This window comes from Capricornis sumatraensis, chromosome 4 (genome assembly GCF_032405125.1).
Source record: "Capricornis sumatraensis isolate serow.1 chromosome 4, serow.2, whole genome shotgun sequence".
Taxonomy (NCBI): Eukaryota; Metazoa; Chordata; class Mammalia; order Artiodactyla; family Bovidae; genus Capricornis; species Capricornis sumatraensis.
The window spans coordinates 7971614-7998795 of NC_091072.1; the positions used below are offsets into that span (position 1 = coordinate 7971614).

General features: G+C 43.0%; 2 protein-coding genes across 2 annotated transcripts in view; both read left to right on the forward strand.

The window, feature by feature from the left end:
* RNF170 (ring finger protein 170) overlaps positions 1–2244 on the forward strand; it is a 32115-nt gene extending 29871 nt beyond the window's left edge. Inside the window, exon 7 of the mRNA XM_068970573.1 lies at positions 1409–2244. Coding sequence (XP_068826674.1) covers positions 1409–1678 — 270 coding nt within the window. The 3' untranslated portion in view covers positions 1679–2244. The remainder of the gene's footprint in view (positions 1–1408) is intronic.
* Positions 2245–9037: 6793 nt separating this feature from the next.
* THAP1 (THAP domain containing 1) lies at positions 9038–17286 on the forward strand. The gene is made up of 3 exons (XM_068971028.1): positions 9038–9265; positions 13385–13580; positions 14540–17286. Exons 1-3 carry the CDS (start codon positions 9195–9197, stop codon positions 14912–14914), a joined length of 642 nt encoding a protein of 213 aa, XP_068827129.1. The 5' UTR covers positions 9038–9194; the 3' UTR covers positions 14915–17286.
* The last annotated feature ends 9896 nt before the right edge of the window (positions 17287–27182 follow it).

Here is a 27182-nt window from a genome sequence, read left to right on the forward strand (position 1 = left end):
TTGTGAGAGCTGTATAGCTGATTTACTTTAAATATTAGTTTCTTCCATAGAGAACAGAAAATTGACCTAGGAAGTGATTCTAAAAAACACCATTCCTGTTTTTTGTGACCAGTTTTCCAAAAGGAGTTACAAGATTTTATCTGGAGGGGTTTTTAAAACTGTTCTCTCATCACTAGCTCAGTGCTTCCCATTTTCATCTCCATTTCCCTCTCAACTTAGATGGCACTTGTTAGACCAATAACATACATACTTAGTGTTGGATTTATGATATTTATGCAGATAGCTAGCAGTAGGTGAACTGTGGGCAGCGGAATGACCACAGGAAGTGACGTCCTTCCCCTGGCCAGTTTCTCTTGCATCTCCCAGCCCCTCAGAAATGAGACCTCAGGGGAGGGACTGAAGGGTGCTCATTACTACACAGGACCTCACGGGTCGCGCAGGCAGCCGGCAGCTGCACAAGGCGAGCGACACGTCTGCAGTCCGATAGTCAGCTGACTCACTCAAGGTCATACAAATAGGCGCGGGTGCTTTTCTTTTTCAAACAATTTTATTTGCATGTGATTTACATGCCAGAAAGTAAGCCTGTTTCAATTATATAATTCCGTGGTTTTCAGTATATTTACAGAGTAAATATAATCTAATTATTAGTCTGTATATATTCAGAAAAATAATCATTTCCAGATAAGGGTAAGGCCTGGCATTCCAGAAATCACTGTGGCAATTAGTAATTCACTTAAACTCAAGTTCAACAGAATAAACATCCTAAGAAGGAAATCAGTTTCATTGATACTCTTAGATGGTCAAAGCCATCCAAGTTGATGTGTCTATATATTTATATAATATATATATACTTACGTTCTATATATATTGTCTGACAATTTATAAAGGTCTTTTATAACAATATCTTTTCTAGGTCTTAATATTCCTTGTGGCATATATTCAGTTAGATGCTGACTTCTCTCGAGTAGGTTAAACAACTTTTCTCAAGGTCACCTGGCTAATAAGGGATTGAGTTTGAGTTCAAGCCCAGGTCTGTCCAACCTTAAAGTTGAGACTTGAGCTCAAGCCTCAGCTTAATGCTACACACAGGTTCTTCGTTAGTTTATTTTACTAACGCAAAGTAGAGATAACTTGAATTTTGTATTACTAATACTATATCCTGTATTTTAAGTTTGTTGATACTTTAGTTGCTTTTCAGTTATCTGTAATAAGACCTATTTTATAAAAACCTACTGATCAAAGAACTGTGTTTTAAATAAAATGAGTAAGTAGAACATACTGTGTTCCATCACTACGTGAAACTCCCTCATTTATGTTAATAACTGTCTGCACGTTTTAAGAAAATTGTATTATTTTGAAGTCTGACACCTTCCATACCGAATCGTAATATTTGTTCTTCTTCTGCCAGATTATGGAAAGAATTATGGACCTCCCCACTTTACTGAGGCATGCATTCAGAGAGATGTTTTCAGTCGGGGGCCTTTTCTGGATGTTCCGTATCAGGATAATACTTTGTTTGATGGGAGCGTTTTTCTATCTTATATCACCTCTAGATTTTGTACCCGAAGCCTTGTTTGGAATTCTCGGCTTTCTCGATGATTTCTTTGTCATCTTTTTGTTGCTCATCTACATCTCTATTATGTATCGAGAAGTAATAACACAGAGACTAAACAGATGAAAAAAAACGAGTTTACTAAAACATCTGAGCTGGTATATAACATCAGACAAAAGGACCATGGCAGTATGCAGCATCTGAATATTATCTAATGAGCTTAAAACCACTTTATGACAAACATTTGATTATCATTTGGCAAATACCTAGCAATATATGACTGGAATTTTTACATGTCACAGATTCTAATATTAAGGTTAGAATTAGAATGATTTACAACTGTATCTTGAGTCTGTGTTGTCTATAAACTCTGTGGAAAAATATGGAATTACATAAAATGGGATGCTTCTTTTTCTTGTATCTTCTCCACCCCACCCCCAAATTACTCAGATTAATTGAACGTTTAGTGGGATATTGTGAGATGTAAAGTTTATCAGATTCATCCTCCTCAGTGAGTTACCTACATGATAATACACTGCTATGAGCCTCACCTAAATATTTTTGTTACAATAAAATATTGTACAATATTGGGGGAAAGTCAGTGTTTCTTTGAGTATTAGCTAACTTTTGTGCATTTGAAGCATTTCTGCTTTTCTACTCCAATATAATTCTTAGTTATCAGCTGAAAGTGAAAGAAGAAACTTGAACTTTGTTAATTTGCTTTCATCATCTTGGTTTACAGAACACTTAATCAATAGAAGAATTAAGAAACTGTAAGACATCTGTCTGAAGACAGCACACTCGATACTCTGTTACGGCATTTCCGTAAGAGTTTGGTCCTTTTATAGGCATAGCATTTAAAAGTTTCAATAACTTCTAAAGGGAATTTCGTTTTTCAGGAACCTGGGTGATACTGCAGACACATGGCAGCTCAGTGCCTCCCTCGGGAGGATGGTTCTCATGACTGTGAGCACCAAAGACCTTAGGAGGGGACTCTCTTCTGCTTTGTGTTAGTTGCTCAGTCGTGTCCAACTTTTTGTGACCCCATGGACTGTAGCCCAACAGGCTCCTCTGTCTGTGGGATTCTTCAGGCAAGAATACTGGAGTGGGTAGCCATTCCCTTCTCCAGAGGATCTTCCCAACCTAAAGATCAAACCTGGGTCTCTTGAATTGCAGGTGATTCTTTACCATTTGAGCCACTAGGGATGCTTATAAGGAGGGTACTAGGAGCACGATTTAAATCTGACAAGAGAAAGTAACAGTGGGCTGTAGCAGCAGGTGGACAGATTTGGTTAATTTTCTGTCAGAAAACTGTTGTAGTACTGTCCCTAGATGGCAGGATATAGCCCAGATTCATCAGGCCTCGTGCAGAAGGCGATGAGTATGGAAGTTATCTCGGTGTTTGGATGACTATAGCATAAGTACCTAAGCTCCCCTCTGCAGTTTTCAGTTTGCAAAGAATCAAAACTGCAAGTATTATGACATCTTAAGTCCCTCAGCTGGCACTGCTCATGAGTGACCTGGGCTGCAGGGTGGTCTCTGATCCCCGGGGCTTGGGCAGTGTCACCTCTGCCCCTGCAGTCCCCGCTGGTCTTCTGATCCACCCACACGTCAGGGGCCCTCGCTGTGGACAGACTGGGAGAAACGTAGGTCAGTCCCAGTCTTCCAGGTGAGCCAGATGCTATCAACTGATGAGATGCTGAATAGTGATATGTCAACAACAGCGTCTTGTCATTTGGGCCTAAGACCACGCTGCTGCTTGTCAGAGAGGAAAACAAAATTCTTAAGTACAGCACAGTGTATTTAAAGCAATTTCTTGCACACTTTTCATTTTACCCTCAAGACAGTTATGTGAAGGAGGCAGGGCATTACTTTCCTCTTCACAGATGAAACTCTGGCTATAGATAAAAGGGTTTTTTTTTTGTCTGAAGCCAGGCGCAAATAAGTGACTGCACTGGTATCAGATGACTAGGATTCCTACATGGGGAGAAACTGGGATCCTTTGGAAGATGTTTGGAACCTACAGAGGCATAGGAAAGGTCTAGAAAGATGCCACATCACAGCTGCAGGAATCCTGACTCTACAGTTGCCAGTCTGCTGCTCACAGGGTGGCACATTTCACAGGGAAACATTTCAGCTGCACTGACTTGAAAAGCAGCGAGTAGGAGTAGGAGTTTGTTATACCACCATTCACTAGTCTCGAAATGCATCTCCCAACAACTGCACGTTTGGTGTGGGGCTACAGCCGTGTCGTTTGTGAAAGGGTTTCATTTTCTGTGCACGTGTTCTGCTTCAAGTGTCACACTTAGCCGCGCTTTTACTGTAATATCTGGAATTCCTTCTACGGCTTTCCTGGTAGAGGTGTATTGTACCAACTTTTGTAACATACAACACTGTGTGAAGTCTTACCCAGTTGAAAAGGGATCATGCTGGCATCTCAGAATTCTAGAGCTGTTTATTATATCACCTTGATTGATCAGTGATGATAAATGTAAAGGGATCTGAGTATATAAAGCAGGTAGAGTCAATCAGTATTTTAAACATCATAGTAGTACTTCTGTGATTCAGAGTTAGAGCTTATAAATCAAAGCAACAATTTGGATTTTTATAAACAATAATACTCTAACTTCCACAAAAACAGATGGTCCAACCCCACGAGCAGGTGATAACTTGGGCAGCTCTGTGGGGAGCGAGACGGAGGAAACAGTTGTCTAACTGCCCAGTAGACCAGTGGTTCAAGCGACCACCGTTCTCAGCACCTGAAAGCAAAGCAACACAAGAAATGGCTGTGTTGGCCCCTGTGCTTGCAGATACCTACCTCACAGAGTTGTTTCAGAGGACTGACAGTTTGGTTCAAACTTTATGGTTTAAGAGTCTGTCAAGCAGTTATTCTTTTGAATAAAAGCAACATGTGTAAAATTTACAAGTGGCTGTTACTGTCTGGTTTGTTTGATACTGTTTGCTTTAATTTCAGAACTCCTGAAATAGCATTCAACATAATGGTTGTGATGACTTTCTTTTTTACCAATTTTGCTTTGATATTTAAAATAATTTTAAACATAGAAATGTTTTTGAGGAATATTGTTTAATCAGGGCAATCTATATTAATTCTAGACAGTTAAGGGTGAAATTGGAATGAGAGTTAAGACTTGTACCCTGATTCCCACCCCATGAGTGTCTATCTTATTGAAATGGTATGGTTGATAAGTGAAATGAGTGAGGCCTAGGAAGGGCACTCAAGGTGTTCAGGCCCTAAAACCTAAGAATCTCCCGAGCAGGCAGGTGGGCTTCAGGGGCTGCTGACAGGAGGTGATCCTGTCGCAGAGGTAAAGACAGTCGTCGAGCTTTTGTCGTAGCATCAGAACCAGACCACCGTCGTGGCGTCCGTGTCTGTTCTGAGCATGGCCTTCTTGACTGCAGGCACATCTGAGGTGCTGTCAGTCACCGTCGCCCCCATCCACTGCCGCTCCTGTCTCGTCCCAATCCAGATGGGGGTACCAGGGCAGTACACCGCTGTCAGACAACACTGAGCCTGTCTGAACGCTGTCCTTTTCCTTCCAGACGATCACCTCTTGAGGGGAATGTAGTATGTGACACTGAAGAGGGCTAAACACTAAATAAAGATGTTTAGTTACAGCTAAGAGTTTAATTGATTTCAAAACAAAATTTAAAAATAACTTAAAATAATAATTCAGATCAAAACATTCACTCTGCTAATCAGTATTACAGAAAACCTATAATTTATATCTACATGAAAATCTTGTTTCACGAATCCTATAATGTCAGAGCTATAAAGGACCTTAGAAACTGATGAATTGTTGTGTTTTCTCTGTGAAAATCAGACAGAAACCATGGATAGCTCCCCAGCTACACAGAGGTATAGTTTTGGTTCATTTTCAAGGGATTCAAAGAGCTGACCATTCGTGGATTCCAAATTAAGAATTCTTCAGTCCTACAACCTCACCCTACAGATGAAAAGAATGAGGCCCAGAGGGAATGAATGTGGGGGTATTTTAATATAAAAACTTTATAGAAAAAGTAGCATAGCTGGATAGAAACTAAAACCTAAACTATTAGAGATCAGTAATAGCCTTAGCCTTCTTCAACACCAAAACAAGTGGCTTATTTTTCTTCAGTGTACCCTTGTAGAAAAACTGAGACAAAACTTACCCTTTTCAGCTTAAGGGGTAAATGTTCTGTGTTCCTTAAAAAAATGTTCTATTAGTAAACGAATTAGCCTCTTAAGACTTTGAAGAACATCAATTAACAGTATCCTTCAGTTTATCCCTATTTATTCTCTAAGATGGTCATATAAAGCTATGCATGTGTTCACCTTTGATATTTATTGAAGGGGTCAAATGAAGAGATCACATGACCATTATAAACAGCTTTCTGTTAAAAAAAAAAAAAGTGCAGTTTTGCCTATCTTGTGTGGCCCTTGTTTGCTTAATAAGCTATTTTATTGAAGTCAAACAAACACCAAACATAAGTCATCAGGGTTAGATGATGCCTTATCATGATGTGAACACACCGTTCAACCATCACTTCAGTCAACAGAGGTGTCACCACCATCCTATAATTCCCTTCATGTACCTGATTTCTTCAACATTATGTTTGAAAGAACTATCCATGTGGTGGGGCTGCTTTATTGTGCTTGCCATATAGTTTTCCATTTATGACTGTGCCACAACTTATTCAACTATATTAATGGACATTTGGGTGGCTTCCATTAACATTTTTTAAAAGCAGACAATCATCTTTGAAAGTATGATGAAGTCTTTGAAAGACTTCCTCGAAGTTATCCCTTGACAAGTAAGGAACAGTTAATCCTAGCCTTAGGACATGTTAAGAAACGGACAAAGTAATAAAGAAAAACTGATGATGGGTTAGAGGTAGTGAAAATTATTTCTCTATTAAGCAAATAAATTGGTTTGCAGACCACACAGTGAAAATTTAGTTTGGGGGGATTGTTTTTACAAAGAAAAATACAACACTCAGTTCAATTCAATAATATGTATTTTTAAATTACATGCAATTCACTTTACCAGTACATTCACCATTTTGAAGTAAGGAAACATTAGGATAATATTCAATAAATAATAGTGTTTATTTCATTTCCAAATTATGGATAGCTGGAAGACAGAAGAGGAGGGAAGAACAGAATTTGGGAGGGAAATTCAACTAAATGGAATGACCAGATCACAGACCTCAAAAGCACAAGTTGGACTGGCTGGGATCTTTCACGCTTCTTTAGTAGCCTGCATTTCAGGCCCTGAGAACTGCTTATTCTTTCACTTCTTGTACTCCTCACTCCTACAACTCCAATGACCCAGCTTCCAAAACCAATTCCTCTCCTCTGCTGGGACACAGCTCTTTTTTTTTTAATTTTACTTTATATTACTTTAGTGTATTGGTTTTGCCATACATCAACATGAATCCACCACGGATGTACACGTTCCCAATCCTGAACCCCCCCGCCCACCTCCCTCCCCATACCATCTCTCTGGGTCATCCCAGTGCACCAGCCCCAAGCATCCTGTATCCTGCATCGAACCTAGACTGGCGATTCGTTTCTTATATGATATTATACATGTTTCAAAATGCCATTCTCCCAAATCATCCCGCCCTCTCCCTCTCCCACAGAGTCAAAAAAGACTGTTCTGTACATCTGTGTCTCTTTTGCTGTCTCACATACAGCGTTATCGTTACCATCTTTCTAAATTCCATATATATGCGTTAGTATACTGTATTGGTGTTTTTCTTTCTGGCTTACTTCACTCTGTATAATCGGCTCCAGTTTCATCCACCTCGGTAGAACTGATTCAAATGTATTCTTTTTAATGGCTGAGTAATACTCCATTGTGTATATGTACCACAGCTTTTTTATCCATTCATCTGCTGATGGACATCTAGGTTGCTTCCATGTCGTGGCTTTTTTTTTTTTTTTAGGCCATCAGCAACCCTCCAAGTCCTCTCTTCTGCTGGGACACAGATTTTTTTTTTAAGGCCATCAGCATCTCAGTAAAAGGCACTGCCATCCATCTTACCTGCTCAAGCCAGAAACTCAAGCTCCTGTCTGCCTGCGTGCACAGCTGTGTCTGACTCTGCCATCCCATGGACTGTAATCAGCCAAGCTCCTCTGCCTATGAATTTTCTAGGCAGGAACACTGGGATGCGTTGCCATTTTCTACTCCACCTTGATTCTTCTCTTCCTCCTTTCCATCTAGCAGCAGGCGTTTCTACCTCAACATATTTAGCCCCTGCCACCACCTTAGACCAAAGGAACCATTCTCTTCCTTGCCTCTTAACTGGTCTGCTCACTTTCTGTTACCCCTTTCTGATACACAGTCACAATGACCTTTTAAATATGTTTATCACATCTCCCTGAGGCCTAAAATGACTCCGTGGCTTCCCACTGCGCTACCATCCAGACCAACAACTTAGGAGCCTTCCCCTCAATTCATGCCCTTCTCCCCTGGCTCACTGGGCTCTACCCACGGCCTCCATTCCGTTCCCAGAAAAGACAGAACTCTACTGCCTGATCGCCTTAGTTAGCACCCATTCCCTTTTCCCCATTCTTTGGTTAAATGTTCCCTTCTCAGACATTAGGCAGTGACCCTCTCCTCTACCCTCATTAGCCTTACAGCATTCTAATGTATTCAGATTCAGGCATTATGGCACAATGTGATTTTATTTACCTTTTTATTGTCTGTCTTCCCCTTACTAGAACAGCTGCTCTATGAAGATGTGCCAGCCTTGCTCACCGATTAAAAAAAAGAGAGCCATGAGATGACAACAGTTAGCCATCCGCACCGACGAAAGGAGCAAGCCAAGGAGGGAAAACGTCCCTCAGACGGATTTTCCCAACACAGCACCTGGGGACCGTTAGGATTATTACAGCAGCCAAGGCCTCAGTCTCGGCCTCCCGGGAAGACTAGGCCTAGCGTGTGTGCGGGTGTCCGCTTTTGCTGTTGCGATCTCTTCCCCGAGCTCCTCAGAGTTCCGAATATCTAAAGAGGCAGGTACCGGGATGGAGAGGAGCCCAGCACGTTCTACAAATCACTCCAACTGGGGCTCCCCTTTTAAAGAGACGAACCCAATTACCCGACCACCTCAGCTTTGCACCTGTCCTGCTTCAGGTTGGGCCAGCGGACCCAACAGAATCACCTAATTCTCCAACCTCAGCCGCACGGGATACGTAAGCCAGGGAAGCATCGAAGAAGGCGGGACTGGTCCCGCGCTCCCGCCCCTGTCCTCCCAGCTAGTTCCTTCTTCCTTCCGGAGACTCGGGGGCCCCGCCCGCTTCCGCAACGCCGGCCTCAGCCAATGGCCTGCGTCCCAGGGAACGTTACCTCTGACCTCAGGGCTAATCAGAAACAGTAGGACGAACTCCTCGCGAGAGGTGAGGTTGAAGCTGCCTCCGCCATCTTGGAGATGGGAGACGGGCGATGGCTGTGGTCTTTCCGCTAATGCAAACAACAAAACGGGCACATTAGTGACTCCCGAGTGAGGCCCTCATCAGTCTGACTGTTGGCCAAAGCTACAGAAGAAGCGAGGGTGTCAAAGCAGAGCGCGGCGACACTGATAACAGCCTCAACTGCCTGCTGGGGCGGCAGAAGTGAGGTAACTGAGGACCGGAAGGATGGTACAGTCCTGTTCCGCCTACGGCTGCAAGAATCGATACGACAAGGATAAACCCGTTTCTTTTCACAAGTAAGGACCCCGCGTAGCTCGCGGGGCTTGGCCCTAGTGGGGCCGCGGGGGGCGCGCGGCCGCTCTCGGGGGGCGGAGCCAGGCGTTTTTCCGCGCAAGACCTGTGAGAGGGGCGGGGCCGGGCGCGGGCCTGCGCGAGACCCAGTGCTAAGGCCGCGCTCGGGCAGCGGAGCCAGGCGCGTTTCCGCGCGAGACCGGTGAGAGGGGCGGGGCCGGGCGGGGGCGTGCGCAAGACCCGGTACGAAGGGCGCGCTCGGGGGCGGAGCCAGGCTTGTTTCCACGCGAGACCTGTGAGAGGGGCGGGGCCGGGCGCGGGCCTGCACGAGACCCAGTGCGAAGGCCGCGCTCGGGGGCGGAGCCAGGCGCGTTTCCGCGCGAGACCGGTGAGGGGCGGGGCCGGAAAGTGGGCGTGTCCCCAAGCCGCCGCCTCAGGCTCGGGTTGCGCGTCCCCGCGGCTGCCCGCCCTCGCGCTCAGGCTGGCGCGCTTCTCCGAGTGGCGGGTTCGAAGCTCGTGGGCGCTGTGTGGAGCCCCCGCTGGTTGTGAAGGTGCCACACCCGGGTCGCGGAGAAGGCAGGTGGTAATAACTCTTAGAAGGGAAGTTGAAGCAGAAGCAAAGTCCCGCGTTTCCCACCCTGCTGGTCCGGCATCGGTGAGGTGAGGACTCACCTTGAGGTATCAGGGAGCACGTCTTGGACTCAGCTTCTGGGACCCCACCGTTAAGGACGGCTGAGCTCCGGAGAAAGCCTCAGGGACTGCCAAGATGCGCAGTGTAGCCCGGGCGGTGACAGTGCGTCTTGCGTGGTGAGGGGGCCCCTCAGGGTCGGGGTTAGCGCGACCCCGCCCTCGGGGCTGCTTCTCCTGGAAAGAAGCCGCCGCACAACGGAATAATGATGATCTGATGTCCGCACGATGCCACTTTCAATCAGCCAAATTCAATATTTACAAATTCTGTTAGGTTTAAAGTGTCTTGCAAAAATTTCCTACTGTAAATGGATGATAGCTCACGGAGAATCGGTGGTAGAGTATACAAATTGTTTGTAGGTGGTCGTTAAGTTGCTAAGTAGTGTCCCACTCTTTGCGACCCCGTGGACCGTAGCGCGCCAGGCTTCCCTGTCCTGCACTGCCTCCCGGAGTTTGCTCAAACTGATCGCCTTTGAGTGGGTGATGCCAATCAACCATCTTATCCGCTGTCTCCCCCTTCTATTGCCTACAGTCTTTCCCAGTATCAGGATCTTTTCCAGTCAGTCAGCTCTTCACATCATGTGAGCAAAGTATTGGAGCTTCAGCTTCAGCACCTTCCAGTGAATATTGAGGGTTGATTTCCTTTACCATTGATTGGTTTGATCTCCTAGTCCAAGGGACTCTCAAGAGTCTTCTCCAACACCACAGTTCAAAGGCATCAATTCTTCAGCGCTCATCCTTCTTTATGGTCCAACTCTCACATCCACACGACTGCTAGAAAAACCATAGGTTTGACTAGACGGACCTTTGTCGGCAAAGGGATGTCTCTGCCTTATTATATATTGTCTAGGTTTTGTCATGGCTTTTTTTCCAGGGAGCAAGCATCTATTTTTTCACACCTTTTAATTTCATGGCTGCAGTCACCATCCACAGTGATTTTGGAGCCCAAGAAAATAAAATCTGCCACGATTTCCTTTTTTTTTTTTTTGCCTCATCTATTTGCCATGAAGTGATGGGACCAGATGCCATGATCTTAGTTTTTGAATGCTGTTTTAAATTAGCTTTTTCACTCTCCTCTTTCACCTTCCTCAAGAGGCTCTTTAGTTTCTCTTCACATTCTCCCATTAGGGTGGTATTATCTGCATTATCTGAGGTTGATATTTCTCCTGGCAATCTTGATCGCAGCTTGTGGTTCATCCAGCCTGACATTTCACATGATGTATTCTGTGTATAAGTCAAATAAGCAGGGTGACAGTATAACTCCCTTTTCCAGTTTTGAACCAGTCAGTTGTTCCATGTCCAGCTCTAACTGTTGCTTCTTGACCTGCATACAGGTTTCTCTGGCGGCAGGAAAGTCTGGTGGTCTGGTATTCCCATCTCTTTGAAAATTTTCCACAGTTTGTTGTGATCCACACATCCACACATTTATAGGTAATTACTAAAGCAAAATCTTAAATTTGGGGGGAATAAGGACCTTCCATGTTTAACAGTGAATGTGGGTGCATTTTTATACATTTGGTATGAAAACAAAAATCAGAGTGTGTAGGGTATAGAGAGGTCTCGAGAATGTTGATTTTTTTTTCCCCTTCTAAGAAACAGATAGAACACTTAACACTTCCTAATGTTGCCTCTTGATTTATTAGAATTTCTGAAAGCTAATGGGGGAACTCCAGCACTTCCAAAGTGAAGGAACAGGTCTGGAGATGGTGACGCGATCACAGACTTTCAGCTCCTCCCCGCACCCCGCCCCCCCATTTCTAATGATGTGGCTGAGGGAATCCAGACATAAGGAAAACCCTTCATTGGCCACTGGTTAAGGATGACATTCACACGTTTCAGAAATACTGAGTTTCTGCTTGCGGTTAAATAATTGATTTGACCAAAAGAAGAGCTAATCTGCATCTTATCCCTTATCTAAAAGAACAATTTTGGGAAGGATCTTGACCTCAGAAATAAGCTGCATTGTAATCCTTGGTCAGGAGGCCCTGGGTGTTGAGTTTCCCAGCAGTTGCTGCTGTGTCTACTTCTAGAGGCACTTTCAGCAGGAACATTCTAGGAGTCTTTCTCAGCTTCTACATGGTAGTGGGAACAGATGTTCTGGGCAAAGAGAAGGGTAGATTAGGGCTCCACGACCACAGCAGAGTCAGGCTCGAGCGTATCTCACTTGGTAGAGAAACTGGGACACAGAGTCGAAACACCCTTTTTTGGCTTTTTTTCAATCCCCCCCAACTCACTGAATCTTTTACCTGGAAAAATAAAATAAGTTTAAAAGCTTCGTATCTCTCTTTATCTGGGCCTAATGGATGTATTTCAGTCAATTAAGAGGTAAATTAAAATGAATACTTTTTTTCCTTATCATTATGATTTGGCTACAGTTTGATTCATATTTGTCAAGATGCTTCTCAAGAAAACAAAAAGCTTCTTTGTCTCGGTACATAGTTATAAAGGTGCAGTTTTGTTTTACAGTACCCAGAGGATCACTGGTAAAAAATAATAATAATAATACAAATTCAGTCTATACCGTGTGTATTTCACCCCAGATTTTAGTGTCTTCAGTATAAAAAGTTAAGCATGAAAGACTGAGATAGGTGGATGGTGGAGCTATATGGTTTACCCTTGTATCTTAGATGTGTCTGTTTGTGAAGGTTATTTACTGGAAAAGAGGGGGAAACATCACATGGGCCCTTGAACCTGCCCTCCTATCACCTGCTCTGCCAGCTGCGTGCATCTGTCCACGTGGCTGCCTTTTAATAAGTATGTTTTTGCATAATGTAAATCCTAATGAGCCTGACGTATTTAGATTTTATACATCATTATATCTGACATTCTTATAACTGCTTTGTGATCAATAAGATTCTTATAAGAAATCCTGCTTTAAAAAAAAAAACATGCTAGGAGGGGTGACTTATTTTTCACGCTAGTGATGCTCACTTTAGTTACAGGATTTTAAAACAAGTCCATTTTTTAAAAAGTTGACTTTAGGTATAGTTGATTTACAGCGTTTCGTTGGTTTCTGCCGTACACCAAAGTGATTCAGTTATACATAGCTCTGCATTTTTTTTCCATGTTCTTTTCCATTTGGGTTTATCTCAGGATTTTGACTATGGTTCACTGTGCTACACGATCGGACCTTGTTGTTTATCCCTTCTCGTATGTAACTCCAAACTCTCAGTCCCGCTCTTCCCCACTCCCCTCCGCCTTGGCAACCACAGGCCTGTTCTCTATGTCCAGACAAGTACATCTGTAACATCTAGGGTGATAAGGGTACACCTGAAAAACTGTCAAGAAAGGATTAGTGGGAGCAGGTGCGTTAAGCAAACGCCCGTGGCGTGTGAACACCGGTGGTTGTAAGCTAATTCTTTTCTAAGCAGGAACGCCTGGGTGTGCCTTTTTGTTTCTGAGTAAGGCTAGAAAACGGAATCATTTCATCTTCTTAGGTTTCCTCTTACTCGACCCAGTCTTTGTAAGAAATGGGAGGCAGCTGTCAGAAGGAAAAACTTTAAGCCCACCAAGTACAGCAGCATCTGCTCGGACCACTTTACCCCGGACTGCTTTAAGCGGGAGTGCAACAACAAGCTGCTGAAAGAGGATGCTGTCCCCACGATATTTCTGTGTACCGAGCCGCACGACAAGGTGAGGGGTGTGTAAAGTACTGGGCGGGTCTCTTTCCATAAAGTTAATGTGTTCAGTGGAAAATCTGGAAAAGCCACAGTAGTGTTAAGAATATAAATGTTACCTGGAACCCATCCCTTGTAAATGACCCCTGTTCACAGCAAAATACTTCAAAAAATAGAGTGTTTAGTAAAGTTAAATATTCTCACACTAAGACACTTCAGCCTAGCTTTTAACTTACTTTAAGATCAGTCTGTATTCCTGCTTGTGTGTTGATGTAGCCCACCAGGATCCTCTATCCATGGGATTCTGCAACCCAGGAGTGGGTTGCCATTTCCTTCTCCAGGGGATCTTCCTGACCCAGGGATTGAACCCACGTCTCTTACATCTCCTGCGTAAGCAAGCAGGTTCTTTACCACTAGTACCACCTGGAAAGCCCCATGTTCCTGCTTGAAAGTGAAAGTGAAGTCGCTCAGTGTCCGACTCTTCGCGACCCCATGGACTATAGCCTATCAGGCTCCTCCGTCCATGGGATTTTCCAGGCAAGAGTGCTGGAGTGGATTGCCATTTCCTTCTCCAGGGGATCTTCCCTACCCAGGAATCGAACCCAGGTCTCCCGCATTGCAGGCAGACACTTTACTGTCTGAGCCAGCAGGGAATCCTGGTGTTCCTGCTTATATGTTGATAAGTTTTAATTTTCCTTTATGATGATAGTTTAACTTTCAGAGTATTTTCCCCCTCAGTTTTCAGTGCTAGTGTTTAATTAGATCCGATTAATCATTTTGTCTTTTTTGCATCCCATTTCTACTTCAGGTAAAAAAGGAAAATTAAAACTTCTTTTCATTTTAGACTGTTTCTATGCCAAAGAGGCAGAACTAAGTCTAACATTCTTATATTGCACAGGTGCGGAATTTAGTGTGTTCTTTTAATCTGTTACTTTTAATAATGAAGCTGAAACACGCTCTGCGTCTTTATTCCAGAAGGAAGATCTCCTGGAGCCACAGGAACAGCCCCCGCCACCTCCTTTAACGCCCCCCATTTCCCAGGTTGATGCTGCGATCGGGTTGCTCATGCCTCCTCTTCAGACCCCCGATAACCTCTCCGTCTTCTGTGACCACAACTACACCGTGGAGGACACCATGCACCAGCGGAAGAGGATCCACCAGCTGGAGCAGCAAGTGGAGAAGCTCCGGAAGAAGCTCAAGACCGCGCAGCAGCGGTGCCGCAGGCAGGAGAGGCAGCTGGAGAAGTTGAAGGAGGTGGTGCACTTCCAGAAGGAGAAGGACGGCGCCTCCGAGAGGGGCTACGTCATTCTCCCCAATGACTACTTCGAGATAGTTGAAGTCCCAGCGTGAAAACGTGAGATTTGTATTGGTTTTTCATGGGGCAATACCACCTACCCTCTTCTACCCTAGAGAGGAGTTTCATTTGAAAAGAGATTACACTTGATAACTTGTACAAAAGCAATTCAGAATATTTTTTTAAAAGAATAAATTAGATATATACTGTAAAACTGTAAATTTTTTGTTTGTAATTTCAGGGTTTTTACATTTTAGCAAAATATTTTAAAAGTGATAAACTAACCTCAGAGCTTCAGTGTCAGTTGGTTTCAAGATTGGGGATTTTTGTTTTTCAATTCAAGTATTTATAGATACGATATGAAAATAAAAAAGAGAATGAGAACAGTGCAGTAAGGATGATTTAAGTTTCAAGTTAAAAAAATTTAGTGCAGTTTATTGAATGAATTTCATCACGTTTTAAATCAGAAGCATAGGACATGATGTCTCAGAATATATATATTTACACATTCTTATTTGTAAAGTCGACAGATTCATTTACCTTAATCCCTTATCAGAGTTAACTTGGCAAGTTGTGTCATTCCATACCTAATCATAATGGTTAAATTATGTTAAAGAAGGAATTTTTTTGAAGAGTGGGGCCCTTCCTTTTTCACCCCCATCCAGCATTATAGAGTTAGAAGTGTGTCTCCAGGGGAAGACACACTCTCCAGTAAGCACACTGTACATCGTTACCAGTGAGCTGAGCAGCAGCCACTGGGGCTGACCCCGGGCTCACCTTTTCTCTCACTGCTCTGAGGTCGGGCATCCGGTCCCCACTGGAGGTGTGTGCACCCACCCAGGTCTCTGCCAGCTGTGTCGTGTGGGTAGAGTGTGACTCATTGCATCAGGTGGGAATCTTGCTCTTGACGAATTGATTGTCAAGACATCACACAAAAGACAATTTCTTCACTTTTACCACAAGCAAGAAGTCACATCCTGTTTACCTAAAGGAGTGATTTGTATTCAGAGGCATCCTAATAGGTAATGCTTATTTTACTCAAAATTGAGACTCAAATGCTGCGGTTTCTGTTCAGACTGAGTTGTACTCTTAACTTTGTGAGAAATTTTACATAGGTTTGAAATGAAAACATTTCTGAGTAAACAAGCACTGCCATAGGAATTACCTACTTAGATTTAAAATAACTGCTCCAACTATAATTATTTTGTATTTCAAAGTGCTGCACAGACCTTTGAAGGCAGTATTAAAGATTGGCAGTCATCAGTCCAGGAGTGTCTTTTGTAGACCTGATTCTCAGTGTAGTTCACTGCCATCTTGCCAGTGCTTTGATTCATGGAGATTTGATTTTTTTTTTTTTATAAACCAGTATTTCAAAAGTAGAAAATTATGACTACTTGAAATTTTATCATCTGATAAAACTTGGAACTAACTCTAAGGAATCAGAGGACTTTTTCTAGTTATTCATGCGTCTCATCACTGTTTTTGGAAGCTACAAAATCTCTTAAGTAGTTTGTTTTTACATTTCATCTCTCTAGCAATTCCTGGAGGATATGTGGGTAAATATTTTACAAAATATATATGTGAAAACTAAACTGTCATGGATGTAAAAGAAATCTCTGTGTATGTGTGTGTGTGTCTGTGTGTGTGTGTGTCCCTATGTCATCAGAACCAGGAATCCAACATTAATTGTGTAAGTGACCATCATAATCAGTTAGCATCTTAGTATTATGAATTAACCTGAAGCTACTTTTTTTCATGGGACAGACATCCCTAATTGGAGAGAACTGAGCAACAGCATGTGTACCAACTATTTGCATTTAGATCACTTACTATGTTTAACACAGAATTTGAAGTACAGGTGCTTATTTCTGAATTTGAAATGTAACGTTTGTTGAAATGTTTTAAAAATTCATTTTGTCTGTTGTAGTGTTTATGACATTGCCAAGAGAAGGAGAACATTCAGGCTAAAATAGGTCCTGTTTAATCACAGTGACACATGGTCAGAAACAGCAGGCAAGGTCTCCGTCTGGAACAAGTGGGGAGAAGACCGCTGTGAGTTTCATCATAGTATGAAAGATGACGTTTATTTTAAGCACAGATAGTAACATCCTGAAGTTTCCATCTATGAATGATATAATCTGGCAATAATAGAAGAAATAACTTTTTCCTGATTAGAACTACTAGGAAAACTGTAGAATTTTAGACTTAGAAGGGAGCTAGAAATGACTGAACACTTGCATCACCTCCAAAGCCTGCAGAATCCCCTTGTGAAATATCCCTGACAACTGGACATCCTGTTCTCTGTATACCGTTGATGTGTAAGCAGTGCTGTTTAGATTCTCTGAAATGAGTTTCTGGAATAGAGTAGCATTTGTTGCCACTTTTAAAAATATTTGTTTATAATGCAACTATAAACTTCACTTTGAACTGCTGCATAGTTTGAACTATCAAATTCCAAATTAAAGAAGTTTTAAAATTTTGTAAAATAATTTAAATGTTTATTGTGTGCCTGCTACATGTGCTAAAAATAATTCTGTCATTGCAGTTAAGAAACAGTGGTGTCTAAAGTTAACTAGCAAAACTTTTTACTTGGAAACCTAAATACATGAGATTGTCTCTTTTAACTATAATTTGTGTAATCCCTTTCTTAGAAGGTATAGCCATAATGGTGAAGGCAGATGAAAGTTCCACTTGACATGGGTTTTGTCGTCGTTTTTTTAAAGATCAAAGTCCTATTTTCTGATCATCTTTAGTTATTTAAAAAATTATGTACACACACATACCCCAAACCTATGGCTTTTATAAAGTCAGACGTGACCCTTAATATATAAAAGTCCCCTTGATCTATAGAAGGAAAACTTGCAGTTGTGTTCCACACTCTTAAAAGGCCAACCATGAATAGCATTTAAAGGAGAAAGAACAGTTTTGCCTGTTTGGTTATTACTCTTCTGGTACTGGGGACCATGTGAATCTGATACCACTGAATGAAGAAGTATTGCTCTTGATATGGTAACCAATGTTTCTGGACATTATTTTTTCTATGATTGTGTATTAAAATATCAATACAGTCCTTGATGTGGAAGAAAAATATCAAAGCAAACAGTGATTTGCACACAAGCAAAAAAAGAATTGTAAGTTTGTCTTTAAAATAACAATAATTTGCTTGAAGTAATAATATTCTCTTTCAATTCCATGTCTTAATATATTATTTTTACCTTGGATGTGGCTTTGGTTTACTCAGTTTTCTCCTGAAAAATATTTGTTTAAACTCTCAGAATCTTCAAAATTTTTATTCATCACCAAATTCATAGCAGTTTGAGTTTTAAGATGATCATAATTTCATTTTTTTAATGTCATAAGGGATAGAAATAAACTTGGATTTTTTAAAACTATTTTTGGTGAGAGAAGCTACAGTATTAACGATCAGTTCAGTTCAGTTCAGTTCAGTCGGTCAGTTGTGTCCGACTCTTTGCAACCCCCTGAATCGCAGCACACCAGGCCCCCCTGTCCATCACCATCTCCCGGAGTTCACTCAGACTCATGTCCATCGAGTCTGTGACGCCATCCTGGGTCGTCCCCTTCTCCTCCTGCCCCCAATCCCTCCAGCATCAGAGTCTTTTTCCAGTGAGTCAACTCTTCGCATGAGGTGGCCAAAGTACTGGAGCTTCAGCTTTAGCATCATTCCTTCCAAAGAAATCCCTGGGCTGATCTCCTTCAGAAAGGACTGGTTGGATCTCCTTGCAGTCCAAGGGACTCTCAAGAGTCTTCTCCAACACCACAGTACAAAAGCATCAATTCTTTGGCACTCCGCCTTCTTCACAGTCGACCTCTCACATCCATACATGACCACAGGAAAAACCATAGCCTTGACTAGATGGACCTTAGTCGGCAAAGTAATGTCTCTGCTTTTGAATATGCTGTCTAGGTTGGTCATAACTTTTCTTCCAAGGAGTAAGCATTTTTTTAATTTCATGGCTGCAGTCACCATCTGCAGTGATTTTGGAGCCCAAAAAATAAAATCTGACACTGTTTCTACTGTTGCCCCATCTATTTGCCATGAAGTGATGGGACCAGATGCCATGATCTTCGTTTTCTGAATGTTGAGCTTTAAGCCAACTTTTTTGCTCTCCTCTTTCACTTTCATCAAGAGGCTTTTTAGTTCCTCTTCACTTTCTGCCATAAGGGTGGTGTCATCTGCATATCTGAGGTTATTGATATTTGTCCTGGCAATCTTGATTCCAGCTTGTGTTTCTTCCAGTCCAGCATTTCTCATGATGTACTCTGCATATAAGTGCAGGGTGACAATATACAGCCTTGACGTACTCCTTTTCCTATTTGGAACCACTCTGTTGTTCCATGTCCAGTTCTAACTTGCTTCCTGACCTGCATACAGATTTCTCAAGAGGCAGGTTAAGTGGTCTGGTATTCCCATCTCTTTCAGAATTTTCCACAGTTTATTGTGATCCACACAGTCAAAGGCTTTGGCATAGTCAATGAAGCAGAAATAGATGTTTTTCTGGAACTCTCCTGCTTTTTCCATGATCCAGTGGATGTTGGCAATTTGATCTCTGGTTCCTCTGCCTTTTCTAAATCCAGCTTGAACATCAGGGAGTTCACATTCACGTATTGCTGAAGCCTGGCTTGGAGAATTTTGAGCATTACTTTACTAGCATGTAAGATGAGTGAAATTGTGCGGTAGTTTGAGCATTCTTTGGGATTGGAGTGAAAACTGACCTTTTCCAGTCCTGTGGCCACTGCTGAGTTTTCCAAACTTGCTGGCATATTGAGTGCAGCACTTTCACAGCATCATCTTTCAGGATTTGAAACAGCTCAACTGGAATTCTATCACCGCCACTAGCTTTGTTCATAGTGATGCTTTCTAAGGCCCACTTGACTTCACATTCCAAGATGTCTGGCTCTAGGCGAGTGATCACATCATCATGATTATCTGGGTCGTGAAGATCTTTTTTGTACAGTTCTTCATGTATTCTTGCCACCTCTTCTTAATATCTTCTGCTTCTGTTAGGTCCAGAGCATTTCTGTCCTTTTTCGAGCTCATCTTTGCATGAAATGTTCCCTTGGTATCTCTAATTTTCTTGAAGAGATCTCTAGTCTTTCCCATTCTGTTGTTTTCCTTTATTTGTTTGCATTGATCGCTGAGAAAGGCTTTCTTATCTCTTCTTGCTATTCTTTGGAACTCTGCATTCAGATGCTTATATCTTTCCTTTTCTCCTTTGCTTTTCACCTCTCTTCTTTTCACAGCTATTTGTAAGGCCTCCCCAGACAGCCATTTTGCTTTTTTGTGTTTCTTTCCCATGGGGATGGTCTTGATCCCTGTCTCCTGTACAATGTCACAAACCTCATTCCATAGTTCATCAGGCACTCTATCTATCAGATCTAGACCCTTAAATCTATTTCACACTTCTACTGTGTAATCATAAGGGATTTGATTTAGGTCATACGTGAATGGTCTAGCGATTTTCCCTACTTTCTTCAATTTAAGTCTGAATTTGGCAATAAGGAGTTCATGATCTGAGCCACAGTCAGCTCCCGGTCTTGTTTTTGTTGACTGTATAGAGCTTCTCCATCTTTGGCTGCAAAGAAAAGTAGGAAATGATTTTTGAAATGACTCTGAAAGGAGCTCTAACCTCCCCACCGTAACTACCGGAAGTGGAGAAAAACAACCATTTAATGTCTGCCTGTTGTCCTAAGGGCGTACAGCACATGAACCTTCAGGAACATTGAATCTCATAAGAAAGTCAAGACTGGCGTTTATGTCTCCTCTCCAACCTGTTCCCAATTGTGGCCTACAGTATGTGTCTCCCAGGAGGGGAGGCTGCCAGTATTTCTTAGGACCCTCTAGTGTAGCAAAGGCTAAATAAACTCCAGGTAAGTACAGCCAAGAGATCAGGACTCCCCTCCTCCACCCAGCTCCCATTTACAGGATGGAGGCTCCACCCCAGGTCCCCAGGTGTAGCAGGCCAAGAATCCCAGGACCCTGATGCCGTTCCAAAGGGCGAAGTTTCCATGCCAGGAGAGGCAAGTCAAACTGAGCTCTACTCCTAACACAGGCATATCAGTCCTAGAGAAGCAGGCCTTGGGGCCACTTGCCAGCTCTAGAACAGCGATTCAGGTGTTTTTTTCCCCACTGATGTGGCCGGCTGTGAGCACTCTGAAGTTCTGCCCAAAGGAAACTATTTTATTTGGAGGAGTGTCGGGGGGAGTCCAAGCCTCAGGGTGCTCTCAAGAGTGGGGGACCTGGTGGTTAGCAGCTAGGAGGCTGGTAGCACCAAAAGGGCAGTGAGCCAAGTTGTACCAGCGAGAGCCAGGCAAAGTGCCAGGTAGGAAGAGCCCTCCTGGCATCCTGACTCAAAGACTCGCCTCACTCATTGCCTCTGCAGCTCTGCAAAAGGGACCCAAATTTAACTGGATCCAATCGCAGAGCAATTCATGCCCCAGGCCATCATCAAAAACAAAGCAGTCCGCCAACAATTGGAGCTGATTTCTGAGTATGCCACCAAGAAAGGCAGATCATTGAACAGATCGGGAAATTGTTAAAGAAAGATCGGTTAAAATCTGTCACCCCACCTGACTGCCCAAGGCTGCACCTTCTAAGGAATGAAACCAGAGACGTCACGAGAGAGACAGGAACAGAAAGAGAATTTGAAGAAATATTGGCTGAAAATTTCCCAACTTTGAAAAACACTAATCTACCTGGTGACGCATATAGTAAAGAGTCTGCCTGCAATGCAGGAGACCTGTGTTCAATCCTTGGATCGGAAATATCCCCTGGAGAAGGAAATGGCAACCCACTCCAGTATTCTTATTGAAGAATTCCATGGAAAGAGGAGCCTGGTGGCCTACAGTCCACGGGGTTGCAAAGAGTCGGACACAACTGAGTGATGCTTTCTTTCACACACACGAGAAGCTCAACAAATACCATTAGAATAACACAGAGATCGACACCCAGACACGTCATAGTAAAAATGATCAAAACCAAAGATAGAAAAATTAGAAAGCAGCAAGAGAAAAATGACTATTTATATACAAAGGAACACAGCTAAATTCTCATTAGGAAAAATAAAGGCCAGGAGACAGAGGTGGAAGAAAAAACCTATCACCTTCCTGTACAGTAGAAGCTAACACAACATTGTAAAGCAATTATATTTCACTAAAAATTAATTTAAAAAACTTTTAGCCAAGAATATAATTATGTAACTACATGATGTAACAAAACTATCTTTCAAAAATGAAGATGAAGAAAGAGCTTTCTGGGAAGATGGTAGAGTAGGCAGAACCAAGAATCAGTCTCCCAACCAAAGCAGCTATAGTACTAGCAGACTGATATAAGCGATCAGAACTCGAATCTGATAAAGGCCTGTAACTTCCAGAGGAAGGCTTGGATGGTAAACAGTGGTTCATTTTGGTCAATTTCAACTTTAGTTTGTTATGCCCAAGTCGCGAAATCTCCCAATGACCACCAGGGAGCCAATACCCGACGCAAAAGCAAGAGAGTTTTATTACCAAGCTCGAGCTGGGGCTCCCACCGTTACCGACGCAGCGACTAAGGAGAGGAGCCCCGAGTTTTGGGCTACACTGCTTATATAGGGAATATCCAGGTAAAAGGGTAAAAAGGGGGTGTTCAGGCTGAAGGACTACTGATTGGTTACCCTCTTCTATAGGGTTGTGTGGGGATTTCTGATTGTTTTTTTTTTACTTTCACGGTAAATCACAAAGGTAAATCATTACTTCCAAGGTAAATCACAAATTCTTGAACTTAGTCAGGAGGTTTAACCTAAGGGCTGATGGGCTCGTGCACAGTGGGGCAAGTTTAGGCAATATCCAAAGTCTGTTTGCCCGGTACCTTTGCAAAATGGAGTTCTTTTACAAGATGGAGTAGCTTAGGCTCTTCAAGTTCAGTGAAGACTACCCGTGTCACTCCCCCAGCCCATGCAGGTGGAGGAGGAGCTGCAGGAGACCTGGCAAACAGCTTGTGAGAGGTGGGCAAGAAGGATCCTTTCCTCCAAATGTCGGAAGTCTGTGTTCTGACTGCTGATTGCTGCTTCTGATCACGAAGGTGCAGGAACAGAAGTGGGCAGCCATCAGTGCACGCACCTCACTGCCCTGGCAGACGTGCCTTCAGAGGATTTAAAAGACTGGTGTCTTCTCTCCACTTCATTTTTTCTCCCCTTGGAGCCAGGCATTAAAGACTAAGGCACTCAAAAGCAACCTCACATACAATGAAATCAGAAAGTCACTATGCATACCCAGGGAAAGGTTCAGGTTCAGAAAAGACCTGAAAAGACCTTAGGTTTACAGGTCATGCTAATCCTTGGCAGATCTTAGAAGACCGCCTACAACAATAAAAAACAAACAAAAACCGTAAACCCTGAGGAGAGTACAATTGATGCTGTGCAGGGCCCTGTGGGGCTTCCAGACATGGAGGTCTTTTTGTCCCCCATTTCTCGTAGGCAAGACTTCAGCCTCCACGACCTTCTCTGAGCTCCAAAGAGCAGGTTTGAACAGTTGCTGATGGAAGGAGCGGACAACCAGGAAACCACCTGAGGCAGGATTAAAGGGATCAGAGAAGTGAAAGTCGCTCAGTCATGCCCAACTCTTTGCGACCCCATGGACTGTATGGTCCATGGAATTCTCCAGGCCAGAGTACTTTTTCCCTTCTCCAGCGGATCTTCTCATCCCAGGAATAGAACCGGGGTCTCCTGCATTGCAGGCGGATTCTAGAGAAGCCCATCAAAATTAGAAGACCTGAATAAAGCAGAGCAAAGGCTAAGAGAGTTTTGCTGAGAGAATGCACTGGTCATAGCAAACACCCTCTTCCAGCAACACAAGAGAAGATGCTACACATGGACATCACCAGATGGTCAATACCAAAACTAGGTTGATTATATTCTTTGCAGCCAAAGATGAAGAAGCTCTATACAGTCAGCAAAAAACAAGACTGGGAGCTGACTGTGTCTCAGATCATGAACTCCTTACTGCAAAATTCAGACTTAAACTGAAGAAAGTTGGGAAAACCACTAGACCATTTAGGTATGACCTAAATCAAATCCTTTATGATTATACAGTGGAAGTGATAAATAGATTCAAGGGATTAGATCTGATATAGAGTGCCTGAAGAACAATTGACCGAGGTTTGTGACATTGTACAGGAGGCAGTGGTCAAGACCATCCCCAAGAAAAAGAAATATAAAAAAGGCAAACTGGTTGTCTGAGGAGGCCTTACAAATAGTTGAGAAAAGAAGAGAAGCGAAAAGTGAAGGAGAAAAGAAAAGATACGCCTATTTGAATGCAGAGTTCCAAAGAATAGCAAGGAGAGATAAGAAGGCCTTCCTCAGTGATCAATGCAAAGAAATAGAGGAAAACAATAGAATAGAAATAGAGGAAAATAATAGAAAACAAAAGACTAGAGATCTCTTCAAGGAAATTAGAGATACCAAGGGAACACTTCAGGCAAAGATGGGCACAATAAAAGACAGAAATGGTATGGACCTAACAGAAGCAGAAGATATTAAGAGGTGGCAAGAATACACAGAAGAAATATACAAAAAAGATCTTCATGACCCAGATAACCACAATGGTGTGATCACTCATCTACAGCCATACATCCTGGAATGAGAAGTCAAGTGGGCCTTAGAAAGCATCACTACGAACAAAGCTAGTGGTGGTGATGGAATTCCAGTTGACCTATTTCAAAGATGATGCTGTGAAAGTGCTGCACTCAATATGCCAGCAAATCTGGAAAACTCTGCAGCGGCCACAGGACCAGAAAAGTTCAGTTTTCATTGCCACCCCAAAGAAAGGCAATGTCAAAGAATGCTCAAACTACCACACAGTTGCACTCATCTCACACGCTAGCAAAGTAATGCTCAAAATTCTCCAAGCCAGGCTTCAACAGTACATGAAGCATGAACTTCCAGATGTTCAAGCTGGATTTAGAAAAGGCAAAGGAACCAGAGATCAAATTGCCAACATCAGTTGGATCATCAAAAAAGCAAGAGAGTTCCAGAAAAACATATACTTCTGCTTTATTGACTATGCCAAAGCCTTTGACTGTGTGGATCACAACAAACTGGAAAATTCTTAAAAAGATGGGAATACCAGACCACCTGACCTGCCTCCTGAGAAATCTGTATGCAGGCCAAAAAGCAATGGTTAGAACTGGACATGAAACAATAGGCTGGTTCCAAATCTGGAAAGGAGTATGTCAAGGCTGTATATTGTCACCCTGCTTATTTAACTTACATGCAGAGTACATCATGGGAAATCCCAGGCTGGATGAAGCACAATCTGGAATCAAGATTGCCAGGAAAAATATCAATAACCTCAGATATGCATATGACACTACCCTTTTGTCAGAAAGTGAAGAAGAACTAAAGGGCCTCTTGATGAAAGTGAAAGAGGAGAGTGAAAAAGTTGGCTTAAAGCTCTACATTCAGAAAACTAAGATCATGGCATCTGGTCTCATCACTTCATGGGAAATAGATGGGGAAACAGTGAAAACAGTGACAGACTTCATTTTGGGGGGGTCTCCGAAATCACTGCAGATGGTGACTGCAGCCATGTAATTAAAAGACACTTGCTCCTTGGAAGAAAAGCTATGACCAACCTAGACATCATATTCAAAAGCAGAGACATTACTTTGCCAACAAAAGTCCATCTAGTCAAAGCTATGGTTTTTCCAGTAGTCGTGTGGATGTGAGAGTTGGACTATGAAGAAAGCTGAGAGCCGAAGAATTGATGCTTTTGAATTGTGTTGGAGAAGACTCTTGAGAGTCCCTTGGACTGCAAGGAGATCCAACCAGTCCATCCTAAAGGAAATCAGTCCTGAATATTCATTGGAAGGACTGATGCTGAAGCTGAAACTCCAGCTGATTTGGCCACCTGATGTGAAGAACTGACTCCTTGGAAATGCCCCTGATGCTGGGAAAGATTGAAGGCAGGAGGAGAAGGGGACAACAGTGGATGAGATGGTTAGATGGCATCACCAACTCGATGGACATGAGTTTGAGTAAACTCCGGGAGTTGGTGATGGACAGGGAGGCCTGGCGTGCTGCAGTCCATGGGGTCACAAAGAGTCAGACAGGACTGAGCGACTGAAATGAACTGAACTGAACTGACTATATAAACTCCCTATTCTTCAGAGAGTTCTCCCAGTTCTTGGGGCTCTAGCCTACTGTGATCCCTAGCAAAGAAATAAGGTCACTCTTTCTTCTCCATAACTCTGTCTCCGCATTTCTGTTCAGCATTGGTGCACGGAGAGCCAAGATTTTGTCAGCAGAATCTGATTCTCATAGTTACCACATCATTAGATTCAAATGTCCAGTTTTCAACAACAACAAAAAAATCGTTAAAAAAGTCAGTGTAATGAAGTAATGCCATTTGCAGCAACATGGATGTTGAGTCACTCAGTTGTGTCCAACTCTTTGCAGCCCATGGGCTGTAGCCCACCAGGCTCCACTGTCCATGGGATTCTCCAGGCAAGAATACTGGAGTGGGTTGCCATGCCCTTCTCCAGGGGATCTTCCCAACCCAAAGATCAAACTGCTTCTCTTGTGTCTCCTGCACAGGCAGGTGGACTCTACCACTAGCACCACCTGGAAAGCCAAAAAGAAAAAGAAAAAAAAGGCATTCGAAGCAAAGGAAAAAATAAACCTATGTAACTCTCCCTGAGAAGGACAAGACAGCTAACCTACCAGAGACTTTACAACTGTGTTAAAGGTGCTCAAGAACTAGAAACGAAGGTATGGAGAAAGTAAGAAGACTGTGTCTGAGCGAAATATAAACGGCAGGAGGTAGAAAACCTTCACGGAGAAGGCGATGGCACCCCACTCCAGTGCTCTTGCCTGGGGAATCCCGTGGGTGGAGGAGCCTGGTGGGCTGCAGTCCATGGGGTCACTAAGAGTCAGATAGGACAGCGACTTCACTTTCACTCTTCACTTTCATGCACTGGAGAAGGAAATGGCAACCCACTCCAGTGTTCTTGCCTGGAGAATCCCAGGGACGGGGGAGCCTGGTGAGCTGCCGTCTATGGGGTCACACAGAGTCGGACACGACTGAAGTGTCAGCAGCAGCAGCAGCAGCAGAAAACCTTCAAAGAAACCGAACATAAACTCTGTAGCTGAAAAGTACAATAAGAGAAATGAAAAATTAACTAGAGGAGTTCAAAGGCAGATTTAAGTAGGCTGAAGAAAGATTCAGCAAGCATGAAGCTAGGACAATTGAAATGACCCAAGTCTGAAGAAGACAAAGAAAAAAGACTGAGGAAAAGTGAACAGAGCCTAGGAGACCTGTGAGATGAGACCT

Bases quoted from the DNA above. Each gene is read 5' to 3' on its own strand.
- THAP1 (XM_068971028.1), top strand. From the start codon at position 9,195: ATGGTACAGTCCTGTTCCGCCTACGGCTGCAAGAATCGATACGACAAG. The intron at 9,266-13,384 runs GTAAGGACCCCG...TCATCTTCTTAG, and splicing joins AAACCCGTTTCTTTTCACAA to GTTTCCTCTTACTCGACCCA. The intron at 13,581-14,539 runs GTGAGGGGTGTG...TCTTTATTCCAG, and splicing joins GTACCGAGCCGCACGACAAG to AAGGAAGATCTCCTGGAGCC.